Raw genomic sequence first — 16,038 nt, 5'->3', positions numbered from 1 at the left:
TTGGTCACTTTTTTAACTCTGAGTAAAGCAACATTTCACACACGTGACAGTGTGGAAGAGGTTTCTAACATTATCTGATTGCAGCTCTTCACACACAGCAGGTTTCTCTGCTGGTGTTTTACTGTAGCGTGTCTCTGTAACCCTCCTGATCATGTTCCTCCTCTTGTGGGCTCCTGACTCTCTCCAAACCTGTTTCTCTCTCTCTCCTCCTGCTTCAATCCATGCGTCCGCAGGGCTTTGGCTTCGTAACTTTTGAAACGAGCACAGACGCAGATCGTGCGCGGGAGAAACTAAACGGTACAATCGTAGAAGGACGTAAAATCGAGGTGCTTTCCTTTTCCTTTCTCTCCGTCCTCCTTTCCTGCCTCCTGTCTTCATCCTGAGATTCCCGAGCATCTGCCCAATACCTGTCCGAGACTGTGTGTGTGTTTGTGAGGTCTGAAAGCAATATGACTGGGTTAGATATGACTTATGATCTATTGACAACTTCTGTGACAAATGGTGAATCTCACAAAAAAAAAAAAAAAAAAAAAATGTGTCCAGGTCATATTTATTAAATATATAAAAAAATAATAATAATAATAAAAAATATGTAAAATATAAAAATACAATAATAAAACATATTGTATAATAATAATAATAATAATAATAATAATAATAATAATAATAATAATTTATATTTAATAAGTATGACCTGGACACATTTTTTTTGTGAGCTGAATCTATAAAATATATTTTATTCTTATTATATTCATCATCCTCCACCATTGTCCACTGGATAATGTACAACCAGTTTAAAACAAACTGTATTTCAGATCATACATCTTGTGTTGTTTACTTTTATTATTAATGGGAGATTTTTTTTTTTTTTTTCCTTGTGTATGTCATCAATTCAAAGCATCTGTTAAATAACAAAAACTGCAAAAATGAAGCAAAATATCCAAATATAGTAACACGTTCTGTAAAGTGTAGTTTGCATGGCTCAGAACAGCCAGAAGAGATGCATTATGGGTGATTACAGGAAGAGCAGAGGGATATTACTCGCATGCATGCATGTTTGCATGAGCGCAGTCTTCATATTCATGTGTTTTTGATGTATGTTCGTGCGGCGCGCTCACATCTCTCTCTCTCTCAGGTGAACAATGCCACGGCGAGAGTGATGACGAATAAGAAAGTAGTAAACCCGTACACAAACAGTAAGAGCTCCTCTCAGCATTACAGCTGTTTAACGTGTCTGACTCTCGCTGACAGATGCTGGATCTGGTAAAGCACATCTCTTTCCTGTGTGTGTGCAGGCTGGAAACTCAATCCGGTGGTAGGAGCCGTTTACGGACCTGAGCTCTACGCAGGTGAGGATCAGAGCATCACTGTATTCTATTGTCTTGCACATCTGTTTGCACAGAAATCACAGAAAGAGATTTCCTGCACAGGGGTTTTCCTCCTTTACATTAAAAACACACATTCAAAATGAATCATTTCCCCACATCACTCATATGTTAATGAACTGCTATTTGTAGTGTAATTATCATAAAGATTTGTCAAGTGTTTTTTGCTGTTTCGTTTCAAAAGATGCGGAAACCTTTTGTTCATGCAAAGCTTACTACCACAATAGGACTATGATTGCTGTAAGGCGCACATAATTGGCCCAACGAAGGTATCCAATGGTGGCTGAAGATCTCCTGTGTGTTCAGTTTTTTTCGGTGCACAAAGTAATTTAACTTCAGTTAAATTCTAAACTGACTCTATGTTATTATGACCTTTAATTTAGGTTAGAATGCCAATGAGTATTGATCATTCATAGGATAATCTATCTATCCATTTAACTCTTTTTCTTATTGTATTCATTCATTTGGATTCCTTTAGCACTTCATGTCTCGCACCGGCCAGGTATACAGATCTCATAAACTCATCAGTCTCGGTCATTAGACGGAGGCGACTGACTAATATTCTAGAAGCTGTGTACCTACTTTGCTCATTCTAGAACATATTATTTAGTCCCCATAAATCTGATCACACTTAATTAAGGTAAGACTATATCTAACCAGAGGTCATGACCATTACCATAGGACCAAGCTGACTAACTTAACTTCCTTTAGTGGTATTATAACCATGCCATAGTTTCCCATGTACACTTAGTTACAATAATATTACTATAATCAGGGGCTGAAGCTCACTCTATTCAGATCAGCTCTAAATGGAAAACCCGTTGTTAGCCTCTACAGTTTAAGACTAATGCCAATGTGTTAGGTGGAGCTCTAAAACATCATTTTAGTCTGTTACTAACCTGAGCGTAGATTTGCAGGGTTATGGACTTAATGTAATCTACTAGAGGCAATAATCTCAGAGTAAGTCAGAATAAAGTCAAATGTAACAATTTATAATCAGTCAGGTAAATATGTACTGTATTATACCAATTGCATAGTCAATTCAGAGATATCAAATCGATACAAGACATCAAATACTCAAAAATAAATCTAAGAGTAAAATATGCGTACCTGAAAAAAACGTAGTATAGAGTGTATGGACACCCTCCACACTACGGGCTCATCAGAAGTGCCCTGATCTTCTTGCATCATTTCCTTAAGTACTCAGACCAAGACAAACATCCTCCAAATAGAGACAGGAACTAACAATTGGAATTTGCATTGATCAGGTCCTAGACATGGAGAGTTTACAGCTTTTGGGGGCTGATGGTGATTTGCATGAACAATACTTGGAAAGGGCACACCCCTCTACAGCGGGCAAAATATCTCTAAACTTTTAGGGTCGTTATTAACTTTTAGTCTCCTCCTTGTAAGATTGAGACCATTGTACCAGCCGCACTGAGCCATTTGAAACATGACTGTGAATATCACTTACATTCATGTAGAACATTATATTTATATAGTGAGCTGAGTGAAGGGAAGGATGGGTGAGGGGAAGGAAGTCAGGGAGAATTAACAATGTACAGGTGAGAAAGAAGCTTTCCTGCATCATCTTTCAGTGAGATGTGCAAACAGAGGCCTGAATGTTAATATACTGTGTTTGTGTTGTCTAGGGTGATGGGTGGGTGGATGGACAGATAGATGGATGGTTGCTAAAGTTTTCTGACTGGTTGCTAGGGTGAGATGATAGATAGATAGATAGATAGATAGATAGATAGATAGATAGATAGATAGATAGATAGATAGATAGATAGATAGATAGATAGATAGATAGATAGATAGATAGATAGATAGATAGATAGATAGATAGATAGATAGATGGATGGATGGATGGATGGATGGATGGATGGATGGATGGATGGATGGATGGATGGATGATAGATAAATAGATAACTGGTTGTCATGGCATTGCTATGCAGTTGCTAGGGTGCTCTGACTGGTTGCTAGGTTAATGGATGGATGGATGGATGGATGATAAATAGATAAATGGTTGTCATGGCATTGCTATGCAGTTGCTAAATTGCTCTGTCTGGTGGCTAGGGTATTCTGACTAGTTGCAAGCATGATAGATAGATAGATAGATGAATGGATGGAGGGATGTTAGATAAATAAATAAATGGTTTTTATGACATTGCTTTTCAGTTGTTAAAGTGTTCTGCCTGGTTGCTAGGGTGTTGCTAGGGTAATAGATAGACATCATTCAAATGCCACAGGGCGACACACACAGTCACTAGTGCAGATGTCTGATCAGTAGTATTAGTGATGTTCGTCATGTATCTGCTGCTGTTAACTCAGACGTGCTCACTGCAGATGTATTAGGGGCTCTGTCCCGTCCAGGCCGATCCGGGGGTAAATGTCTTGCTCAGAGGCACAGTGCTGATGTCAGTGATTTCCCACTTTATGGACAAGAAGCCAAGAGCGCTGTGTTAGCACTCCTCAACCGCCAATCCAGCAGCACCAATAAAACGACTCATGCTAGCGTGATATTAGCGAAACTAGAAGCCACGTTGGTTTCCATTCCTAATAAACGCACAGGCTATTGAACACAGCGTAACCGCTGCTGTAATTTATGGCAGTCAGATGGTGGTCGTATCATTAGCGCTGCTAGTTAGCTCTGGGCTCCATTTGATTAGCAGTCACGGATCACATTTCTTTTAAAACTCTTCAGTGGCACAAATGAAGAATTCTGTGCAGAGTAATTGGCTTTAGTTCGTTTCACGCACTCTGTTTTGAGTTCATCCTGATTTGCCCTCCAGTCTCGATGACTGTAAAAGTCTTTCATAAGGAAAATTAAATGACATTAGAGCTCAGCAGAGCCATACGCTAACACACACACACAGCTAATTCACCAGAACATACAGGGTTACCTACAGATCCAGGTAACATCAGATGGATGGTTATATTATATTTATATAATATTTTTATGTGTATATAGAGGAATTCATTGACTGATATTTATCTTTTTTGTATTATTTTAATTTTTTACTTTTATTCTGAAATATATTAAAATAAATGTAATATAATATTATATTAAATAATATTTAATACATTAAATATAAATACAATTTATATTTAATATATATATATATATATATATATTAAGATAATAATGATTTTTTAAATTATAGATTAATTGAATTTATATTAAATATTTACATCTTGTTGAACAGTTAAGTGATGATGCCAGTGAATAAGAGTTTTGAGTCAGTTTGCATGAATCAACACTGAACTGATTCACAGTAATGAATCAAACTTTGTTACTTGTTTTTACAACTAAAGTTGTTCTTAAAAGTTGTGAAACTAATACGTACACATAACACATACAAATAAAAAGTGCACTGAAATATTTACAATCATGCTTTCATGATTTTATTGTAAATATAATGTTATATACAGATAGATAAATGTAATGTAAATATATGGTCCTTTAGGCTACATCAGAGAATACTGTGGTAAGACTGTTATACTTTAAGTGTTATTTTTGTTAGTGTAGACAGTATAAAGTGATGTGCAGTGCTGTGTGTGTGTGTGTGTGTGTGTGTGTGTGTGTGTGTGTGTGTGTGTGTGTGTGTGTGTGTGTGTGTGTGTGTGTGTGTGTGTGTGTGTGTGTGTGTGTGTGTGTGTGTGTTTGTGTGAGGAGAGAAGTGTCCAATCACACTTATCAGAGTCTCTGTCCTATGGATGGATTTTGCGAGTGTCTCAGATTAGCTTTCAGTGGGCTAACAGATCGAGAGCTCTGGAGTGAACGATGCTGACGGTGTAATCGAGCAGTGACACACACACACACACATGCACACGGGGGGTTTCTCTGCCTTCACTGCCGTCTGTTATACCAAGTATGTTTCATCTGGAGGAAGTTCACAGTCCGTCTCAGATCTCTGCCATCACACTCAACCCTTAAAATCCCGCAGCTCCTCTCAGGGGTGTGTGTTCCCTTGTCTGCTGCTGAGATGCACTTTATCAGGACTAAACGTCAGCATGTGTTCAGCAGTTGGCTGTCGGCCTGCGCTCAGCATCACAGACGTCAGCCAGTAGCTGCTAACATGCTCAGGAAAGTGTTTCTCCTCTCACTTAGGAATCAGACAATCACCCAAAGGGAAAGTGTGGTCATTTATTCACACTCATTAGTTTGTTCATCCGTCTGAGCAGTGTCTTCATGTGTGTGTGTTGTGAGGTCACATGCAGGTGTGTTTTATTGAGCTTTGTGTGTGTGTTTGAAAGTATTGTAAGGTGTATGTGCGCTGATGGAAGTCTTCGTGGCGCCAGATTCTTCATTCTTCTTTGTTATTTGCAACCCAAACCTTCCCATGAGCCTCTAGTGATGAGTGTGAGGTAATGAGCTCAGAGAGTATCCGCTCTGGATCAGTTGCTCACTGTGTTTGGCTCGGCTGACCGAAACGTAGATGCTGCAGATCTCTTCAGATGACTTTGACGAATGAAGAACTCCTAGTGATGACACCCAACATGACTCGTATTAAAGGATTTTTACATACACTTATATTAATTTATTTATTTACTATTTATTAACTATTTAGCCACCTTTTGACACTTAAGTCACACTTAAAATGTGTGAATTTCATTGCATTGGATACAACAAATTTCAAACCAAGTGGTATCTGCAAACAAATGATGCTAGAGATTTTGTCAAAACAATAACGTGTTATTTTATTTATTTATATGACTAAGTAACATAAATTATAAAGATATGTAATTATATAAATAAGTAACAATTATATAATGTATATAGTAGTAAATTGTGTAAATTAAGTATATTGTGTTATTTTAAATATATTAGTCATTTAAATATATCAATTATTAAAAAAATTGAATAAAAAAATAGAATTACATAAACACTATACACATAAATTGTAATTATAGATATCTAATTATATAAATAAAACAATAATTATACACTTTATACAGTATATCAGTTGTAAATTATTTTAAATACATTATATTAGTAATCAAATATATAAAATATAAAAAAAAATTGTATAAAAATTACATAATATATAGTTAATAATACTTTTATACATATGAATGTTTAAAGGTATAAATCAGATATGTAATTATATAAATAAAACAATAATTGTGCAATGTATATAGTAGTGTATTATATCCACTGTATAATTATTTTAAATATATGAAATTAGTCATTTAAATATATAAAAACATATAATTATATAAAAGTAAATGTATTATAATAATAATAGTTTAAATTTATTATAATAAATTGTAGTTATAGCTATGATTATATAAATAAAATAATTATTATATTTCTATTATATGAATAGTTTGGTTATTATAAATATTACTAAAATTAATAATATTAACATTTAATAGTATATCATTTTTAAAAGTAACGAAAACACACTTTTAAGCATCTAAAAGCAAATAAAAAGCATGAGTAAATGATGACAGATCTCTTTCTTTAAGCTCTCATATAGTCCCTGTAAGTCCGGTCTGATCTGGTCTGAAGTGTCTTAATGAGCTCTCTCATTGTTTCTCGGCGTGTTAAGGAGATAATGAAGCCCTTGCCGTTGATTTGATTAATCGTGTCTATTCCCCCGCGTGTGGATTACTCACTCCAGCTCCTCACAACAGCAAGCATTAAACCCCATCAAACGAGTCCTCCAGAACCAAACTGACTGTGTCCTCACCGACTGCATGCATTTATACTTCTTTATCTCGGTTTCTGCCTCTGTGAGGGTTTTTATTTTTATTTGTTTATTTATTTTTTCCTGGTGTTTTGTGCCACAGCATGTTGGCTGGTTTGATGAATGTGTTTTTACTGAGGCAGTGTAGCCTATCACCTGCTCATTATCAGCTTCATTTACATATATCAAACAACATCGATGCCTGTACAGCAGCAGCATACAGAGTCCAACTGATTCTTACCTTGGTTTAGAAAATATTACATAAAATTATATAATAATTATTTGTTATAGATTATTAAAAAAAAAAAAAAGTATGATATGTTTTCTCCTTTTGTTGTGTGATTCATTGATAAACCTCGATAAACTCAGACAGATTTATGAAGAATGAAACCATCTTGATGTCATCTAGTAAACTTACCAATGGTGCAGCAAACTAACAGAGCCATGGTTAGTTAAAGGATTACTGTAGTTCACTTCCAAAATAAAAATGTCCTGGTAATTTACTCACCCTCATGTCATCCAAGATGTTCATATCTTTCTGTCTTCAGTCACAAAGAAATGAAGATTTTTAACGATAACATTCCAGGATTTTTCTCCATATAATGGACTTCAATGGGGACCTACGGGCTGAAGGTCCAAATTGCAGTTTCAGTGCAGCTTCAAAGAGCTCTACACGATCCCAGCCAAGGAATAAGGCTCTTATCTAGCAAAACAAGCGGCTATTTTCTAAAAAAAAAAAAAAAAAAAAAATCTTGCACTTATAAGAGCCTTATTCCTCGATTGGGATCGTGTAGAGCTCTTTGAAGTTGTCGTAAAACTGCAATTTGGACTTTAAACGAATTGGTCCCCATTAAAGTCCATTATATGGAGAAAAATCCTGGAATGTTTTCCTCAAAAACCATAATTTCTTTTCGTCTGAAGAAAGAAAGACATGAACATCTTGGATGGCATGGGGGTGAGTAAGTTATCTGGAAATTTTTATTCTGGAAGTGAACTAATCCTTTAAGCAGATAAAACTATAAAAGAAAATAATACTAAGACTAATAATAATAATAATAATAATAATAAAAAAAACATTTCATGAGAAATAAAACGGGTAAAAATTAGGAAAAACAGCAGAAAAAATAATTTCAGTGCCCAATACAATGGGTAAAAATAAAAATGGTAATCAAAGTACATTTACTAGCCATTTAAAAAGAGACAAAATTAAGTAAAAATGTTTAAAAATCCTTTAGGTGGCCAATTAAATGGTGAAAAATAAGGTCAAAAATGGAAAATTACTTTTTTGGCGAATAAAATGGGTAAAAATGTGAAAAGAAAATATTCTTTGGATGGCCAATAAAATTGGACAAAAAAAATGCATTTTGCTGGACAATAAAGTGGGTAAGAATGAGAATTTTAGATGGCAAATAATATGGGTAAACACAAGCCAAAAAATAACAAAAATAAAAAATGGGGACACAAGCAATATCTAGAGACCAAATCGTACAGACCTGAGGGCACAAGACAGGAAAAAACACCTGGCAACCGAACAGAATACCCTAGCAACACCTTAGCAACATGACAAGAAGTTTTGCACATGCAAACAGCACTCAGATTGTCTTTATACATTCCATGGTGTCATAGAGACACGTTTACTTCACCTACAGCACCTTATAAACACCATCCAGCAGGAGTTACTGATGTTCAGTGTGTGTGTTTGCAGTGACGGGTTTCCCGTATCCCACGGCAGGAGCCACGGTAGCGTACAGAGGTGCTCATTTACGAGGCAGAGGTCGTGCTGTTTATAACACCTTCCGTACGGCTGCTCCTCCTCCACCCATCCCAGCGTACGGCGCGTGAGTCTCACCCGTTAACACAGTCATCTGCAGCTCAGGCTTTATGAGCAGAAATAGATCCGTGCTATAGTAATTAAATGAACTGTTACATAATTAATTCAATTAAATTAGAATCAATTGACAGCTTGTATTTGGATGTGATGTTGTCCTGCTTCAGTGCAGCGTTTTTTTTGCACCAAAATCATTTATTTCTCAGTCACATGACTTTATTCTGCACCCATCCTGATGCAGCAGGTTTCATGCTCATATCTGTGATAATCAAACGCTCTCATCGTCTCTCCTCTGTCTCACAGGGTGGTGTATCAGGACGGATTCTACGGCGCGGAGATCTACGTGAGTAACTTTGTTTCTTGTGGGATGAGAGCGGGGTGTAATTCCAGTCCAGGATCTCTGGCGTCGATTAAGCGATGCCTCACTTGTGCCAAGAAACCTGACAACCCAATTCTAGATTCCCTTCAGTCACCACAAACTCAGAGTTTGCCAAAGGAGCAAACGCTCTCCATGTCCTCGAACTTTAGTACGCACTCACAAAATCATGCTTTCAAAACACTCATGCGTGTGGCAGATGCATTTAACCAAAGCGAATTGCATTGCATTCAAGGTATACATTTTATCAATTCATGCATTCACTGGGAATCGAACCCATGACCTTGGTGTTGCTAGTGCAATGCTACAGGCTTGACATTTTAAAAAGGAATGGAAATTGAAAACTTGACTTGTTTAAACAGCAGTATGTTGGTAAAATACTGAGGAGAGCATTCACATGGAATGAAATGCACTCCAGGTTAGTGTTCATTTATTCTGCTGTCAGTGTTTGTGAAGAAAGAGGTAAGGAGGTGAACAGAATGAAAAAGACAGAGAGAAAAAAAATATTCTGGTTGCCATTGAAATGGGTAAACATGAGGAAAAAAGTGGGAAAATAATTCATTTGGTGGCCAGTAAAAATAAGAAAAACAAGTGAAAAATGCATTTGCTGGCCAAATTTTGGTGCCTAATGCTGAACAATATACATTTAGTTGCCAATTAAATAGGTAAATTTAGCAAAAAAATAAAAAAATAAAACGGGGGTGGGGGTTGGAGTACACTTTTGGTATTCAGTAAAATAGGTAGAACAAGGGAGAAAGTGGTGATATACATTTGTGGGCAAAAAATGGCTGAAAAAAAAAAAAAAAAAGAAGGTGAACAAAATACTTTTGGTGGCTAATAAAATGGGTAAAAATAATAAGAAAAAAAAAATCAAATAAATTACCTTTGCTTGCCAATAAAATTGGTAAAAAGAAGAAACAACTTTGAAAAAGTTACATTTGGTGGCAATAAAATGGGCAAAAATAAAGGAAAAATATACCCTTCGTGGCCAATAAACAGGTAAAAAAATTAAGCTTTAACTTGATAATAAAACAAGTGAAAAGGATGAGCACACATTGAAGAAGGGATGTGTGTGTGTGTGTGTGTGTGTGTGTGTGCTTGGTATTCCCTACACCAAATGTCCCCACAAGTATAGTAATGCCTGCAAATTTTGACCTTGTGGAGACATTTTTTGGTCCCCATGAGGAAACAAGCTTATAAATCATACAGAATGAAGGTTTTTGCAGAAAGTTTTCTGTGAAGGGCAGGTTTAGGGTAAGGGGATAGAAAATACAGTTTGTACCCACAAAAAATGGAAATGTGTGTGTGTGTGTGTGTGTGTGTGTGTGTTGGAGTGTTTTGTTCACTGGAGGCTGTGGACCCTCAGTAGTAAGTGTTTTGTATTTGGTTCCCAGTGAGTCACTGTTAAGGTGAAGTGGCTTCAGATAAATGGATTCATCTTCCCACCAGCACTGCTCTTCACAGACACACACACACACACACACACACACACACACACACACACACACAAACCCACCTGTAAGATGTCTCACATCTGTGTCACCCTGATAGTGACACACTGACCCGCAGGAGAACACACACATGCGCACACCTCTCTTTCACTCTCATTCTCTGCTCTCAGCTTATCTGATCGCTTCAAAAAAAAAAAAAAAGAAAAAAAAAAGAATGTTTTAATTTTATTCATTCTATTCTTCATTTTATTTTGTGAACTGATTTTTTTCAAAAGAGAGTGTGTGAAATATACAGAAATTTTGGACGCTAGTGGCTAATAAGTGGTTACATTGCTTTTCTCTTTCATTTTAATTACTCCTTTTTCTTTTCTTTTTCCTTTCACTTATCTTTTTTCACTTTTTTTCTTTTTTGTTACTTTTCCGATTTTTTTCTAATCTTTTATTTTCTCTTTTCTTTTCTGATTTTCCTCTTTTCTTTTTTCTTTCTTCTCTCCTTTTTTCCTTTCCTTTTGTCATATTTTTTTCTATTTTCATTTTCTTTTCTTATCTTCTCTCCTTTTTTCTTTCAGTTTTTCTTCTTTGCTTTTTTGTTCTTTCTCTTTGTTCTTTTTTCTTTTCTCATGTTCTCTCCTCCTTTCTTTGAATTTTTCTTCTTTGCTTTTCTTTTTTATCTTTTCACTTTTTCTTTTCTGTTTTGTTTTTCTTCCGATTTCACTTCTATTCTCTCTTCTATTCTTTAACTTTTTTCTTTTATTTTCCATCTTTTGTCTCTTTCTTTTTCTTTCCTCCTTTTCTCTTCTCTTCCTCTCCTCGCTTCTCATTCTTCCCCCATGTTTTCTCCTCTCTTTATTCTCTCATCTTCAGCAGTGTGGTCTGTTATATTTAGTGTCCTGATAAAGGGATGTTCTGTGTATTGGGCCGGAGGTGCTGGCAGTGTGATTTATTACCCCGTGTGTTCACAGGCGGGGGCTCCAATCAGTGCAGTCCCGCAGGAAGTTCACCACGCCTGCTCCTCCTCACTTCCTGTCCCCAGGGGAGGGGTCACATGACCTTGCAATCCCCCGCTCAACCTCTAACCTGATTTCATTTCTACTCACAAACTTCTTCCTATTCAAATTGTTTTCCGAGTGATGGGAAACCCATCCCTTCTCGTAGCGTTGGAGAGTCTCCGTGTGCTCGTTTCAGTAACGCACAAGCCGTTCTGTGCTGACTGTCTCAAATTCTCCACTCAGTAAACTTCCCGTGCCCGATTTGAATGCGGCACACATTATCAGTGTAAGCCTTCCACACTCAGCATCCCAAATATAAATCACCAGTGTTACCGTGTGTCGCAGCGCCCCCCAGTGGCACGGCGCGCTCGCTCATGGCCGCTGTGTGTTTGTCGGGCCGGAGAATGTGAAACAGCGGCTGTTCTCCTTCTGACGCTCTGATTAATGTGTGTTATTAGCGATCTGCCTACAGACAAATGAGCTTGACTCCACCTCAGAGTCTCTGCTGATTATGATACAAGCGGCAAATCAACAGAATCTGCTCTGTTTTGGAGAAAAACCAAGACAGATGTGTTTCAAAACCTATAAAGACGGCATCTGAAGGCATCATATGCACACTTCTGAGGATGCTGTACAGATACTAGGCTGCAGAATTAACCCTGTAAAGTCTGATGTGTGAAATAATCAGAAAAGTCTTGTTTGTAAAAAAAAAAAAAGTTTACTGATCCTTTAGACAAAATGTTAAAGAAAAAGTGTGCGTATGTGGTTTTTGTTGGGTATCATACATAACAAAAAAAAAAACAGCTCAGTTTTATTAAGAGGCCCAAAAAAAAAAAAAAAAAAAAAAAAAAAAAAAAAAAAAAAAAAAAAAAAAAAAAAAAAAAAAAAAAAAAAAAAAAAAAAAAAAAAAAAAAAAAAAAAAAAAAAAAAAAAAAAAAAAAAAAAAAAAAAAAAAAAAACATGGCTTTATGTTTGCGAAACAGCTCAGTTTTATTCAGATTAACAGAAAAAAAACAGCTCAGTTTTATTCAGAGGCCCAAACTGAGCAAAGATATGCAATTTGGTGCAGATGCTGATATTTATATGGCTAAAAATTAAGTAATTAAGATTTGTAATATAAATCATTTACATGAAATGATATAAATATCAGTTATCACCCTATATCTGTTATTAATATGTCTTATAAAGATGATATTTAAATGCTTAGTTTGATGAGCAAAACATATAATGCAATACAATGGTGACTGAGAGTTTGAACAAATAAACGTCCCTCTAAAGATGAGATTTGAGATGTTTTGGAGGCTTGTGAAGATCATTCCTCCACTGAGGAACAGTGAAAGTAAAACTTCTGGAAACAAACACTCCTCGAAAAGTAATCATGTAAACTTAAGCTGTTTCAGTCCAGTACGTGTTCATCTGGAAGTATTACTAACAATATCTAAGTACCTGTAAAGTTTACTTTATAAAAATCAGTAAAGATTTGACAGCAAAAAGATATGAAGCACAAGATGAAGTGTTTTGTACAACAATATTTGCGTGTGCTGCTCACTGGGTTTGTGTAACAGGTAGTTGCTGTATGTCTGTTTGTGTGATATAAGTGATAGTTTTGTTGTTGTTTGTCTGTTGTGTGTTGATCTTTTTGTCATTTTGTGTTTCCAGGGTGGATATGCAGCATACAGATATACTCAGCCTTCAACAGCTACAGCATACAGCGACAGGTACAGGTTCATACACACATGCAGTGTTGCATGACATGATAATAACAAAACATACATTTTGACATGCATCAAGTTTTTGAGATAAACGAGATCCCTTTAAAATTTTAGTTAGTTTTTCTATTAAGCTTCAATTTGTATTTGGTTAATAAACAGAACTGCATGCATCCCATGGAAGAACATTCTTACCGGAGCTACTTCTCCAAGTTTATGTCTATGGCGATTCACACGGGTATGTGTTACTCCGCAGCGGTGACGACCCGAACAGCATACAATAGTCCAAAAATAATCATTTAATAATCATAATCATAATCAATAGCCTATAAGGCCTTAATTAAAAACTCAAAACTTCACAAAACTAGGTGAGCAAATGTTACAGGTGATTCTTAACAAGCATGCAAAGTTGTATGGAGATCGGACCTCAGGTGGCACTATAACAGTTAAAAAAGCTTCAAAAACACTATATTTCTATGGTAAATTACCTCAAATTCCAGAAAATGTTCACATGTTCACACATACACTAGATCTTCACATCGTACAATCGATCTCCTCATTCTGAAAAAATTTGCCTATAGGAACACTGCTGTCAATCAAATTGTTCTTTAAATATTCAACATTATTTAAAAAAAAACTACTTTTGCAAACTCCTCCAATCCGACCATAGGTGGCACTGTAACAATCATAAACATTAACAATCATCAAATTTCTATGGTAAATTACCTGGATTTGCCAAAAATGCTTTTTTAAATCATCGATTTAGGTGGTTACAGGCTTACTAAATACATAATGTCTTTTTTCATAAATGCTTTAAAGTGTTTGAATCCCGATAAGCACTGCTTGCAGCTATATTTTTACTATTTAAAATAAACTGAAAACAGTATTTTTTTATAGTTATAGTATGCATTAATAATTTGAGTTTTTATTAGTTTATTAATATCATTTTGTATATTAATTTTATTTTATATTTAATTTCTTTTTATTTTAAGTTTTTGTTTTAATTTAAGTTTTAGTACTTTTCCTATGTGTTTGTCATTTTGTTTTGTTGCTTTTTTAAATGTTTCTCCTTAGCTTTAATTCACATTTATTTCAGTTTAAGTAATTTTAGTGCTTAAATTTATATCTCTACAACAACAACTTTCCAATTTGTATTTACATTTTCCATCTAATTTATTTCAGCTTTATCTCACATGAGGAGAAAATAAAATACAGCCAGAGTCTGTATAGCGAGTGAGTGTGGCTGCAATTTGCTAATGAGGAACTTGATTCAAGACCTGTCACCGAAACCAAGTCAACATTTTAATATGCAATTTTGCTTTGCAAGCAAATTTGTTTTAAAGGATGTTTTGATATTTTCACTTTAAAACAAGACAATAATACTGATTATACAGATTAATTAAATGTTTTGCGCTGTGCTGAAGTCAGTGTTGTGCTTTCAAAGCAGGTTTCTTGCCAATCCAGACTGAGTCAGCACACTTAATGTCCAGTTTCAAACACACACACAGCGTATATATCTCTTACGGTAAAGCTGGCCTTTTCTCTCTCGTCCTCCATTCGTCTGCTGGAGTTGTTGCCCGCAGCCGAGGGCTTGTGTTTTCTTATCTGCTGTCTGCAGACCTTCATTTGCAAGCTGTATGTGGAGAAGAAGCATAAGAGAGTGGAATATGTGCAATATATAAATGAAAGGAAATTACACGTGTTGTCTGTCCTGTGGAGAATTAGTTCCAAACCAGCGACACAAAACCCACAGCACCTTGTTTGCCTCCTTCACCTTTTTTTCCCTCGCTCATTATCTCTTTTCAGTCATTCTTTGGCTCTCATGCTTAATTTGTTTTCTTCAGTCATCTTCTCTTTTCTTGTTGTTTACCTGAAGAAAGTTCCCTTATGCAGACTAAAACATGCTAAAAGCATAAAAAAGATTTGACTCCCTGTGAACCCGTTCACATCAAGTCTGAAAAGTTTGATGCAGTTTCAGTATGCAAAAAGCCACAAAAATTCCAACACAGACTCACTGAAAAAGACAAAACTCCAAAAACTTACCTACACATACAATTCACTGCAGTCTCCAGCTGAAATGAACACTGGTTCTCACAAATTTTGATTACAGGAGCAGATTATTGATTGATAAATGCTTATTTTAATTCGCAAAACTATGTTATGACCTCAACAGACTTTTATCATAGCACCTGGTTTGTAAACTAACACATTTTGAGGTTTGCGTCACATAATCAGCTTCATTTTTATGGCTTTTCTGATGTAGTAAACTTGCTTGGTAGCGCACCCGGTACAGCATTGCACTTGTGATGCGAATCATGATAAAGACATGTGATAGTGAGCTAAAATGTCATGGTTGCTTCAGCAAATGTATTTTTAATCTCATGTTTACTTTTGTTAACACTATCGGTTAGGTTTATGGTAGGGTTTTTTGTAGGTGATACACTATTTTCAACGCAATAGAGCATTAGCATTTTAGCAGCACTCACTGAACATTTCATTTACAAACTTCCACGATATTGGACTAACTAACATATTAACATATGCAACATAATACAATTTTGGAGAAATGTCACCACAGACACTTTTCACCATTTTGTTGCATGC

At 35.7% G+C, this 16,038-nt stretch overlaps 1 protein-coding gene across 7 annotated transcripts in view; it reads left to right on the top strand.

Annotated features, from left to right (window-relative positions):
• LOC109059819 (RNA binding protein fox-1 homolog 3-like) overlaps positions 1-16,038 on the top strand; it is a 258,292-nt gene that overhangs the window by 232,169 nt on the left and 10,085 nt on the right. For 5 of the 7 annotated variants that reach the window (XM_042734550.1, XM_042734537.1, XM_042734544.1 and 2 more), the window contains 6 exons: positions 234-326; positions 1,136-1,196; positions 1,296-1,349; positions 8,787-8,919; positions 9,213-9,252; positions 13,385-13,443. In XM_042734550.1, coding sequence (XP_042590484.1) covers positions 234-326; positions 1,136-1,196; positions 1,296-1,349; positions 8,787-8,919; positions 9,213-9,252; positions 13,385-13,443 — 440 coding nt within the window. The remainder of the gene's footprint in view (positions 1-233; positions 327-1,135; positions 1,197-1,295; positions 1,350-8,786; positions 8,920-9,212; positions 9,253-13,384; positions 13,444-16,038) is intronic. The other 2 variants (XM_042734573.1, XM_042734559.1) reach the window with 1 other exon arrangement.

Source organism: Cyprinus carpio, chromosome A3, assembly GCF_018340385.1.
Source record: "Cyprinus carpio isolate SPL01 chromosome A3, ASM1834038v1, whole genome shotgun sequence".
Lineage (NCBI taxonomy): Eukaryota > Metazoa > Chordata > Actinopteri > Cypriniformes > Cyprinidae > Cyprinus > Cyprinus carpio.
Note: the sequence above shows the minus strand (reverse complement) of the source record. Positions and strands in the feature narration are given on the sequence as shown.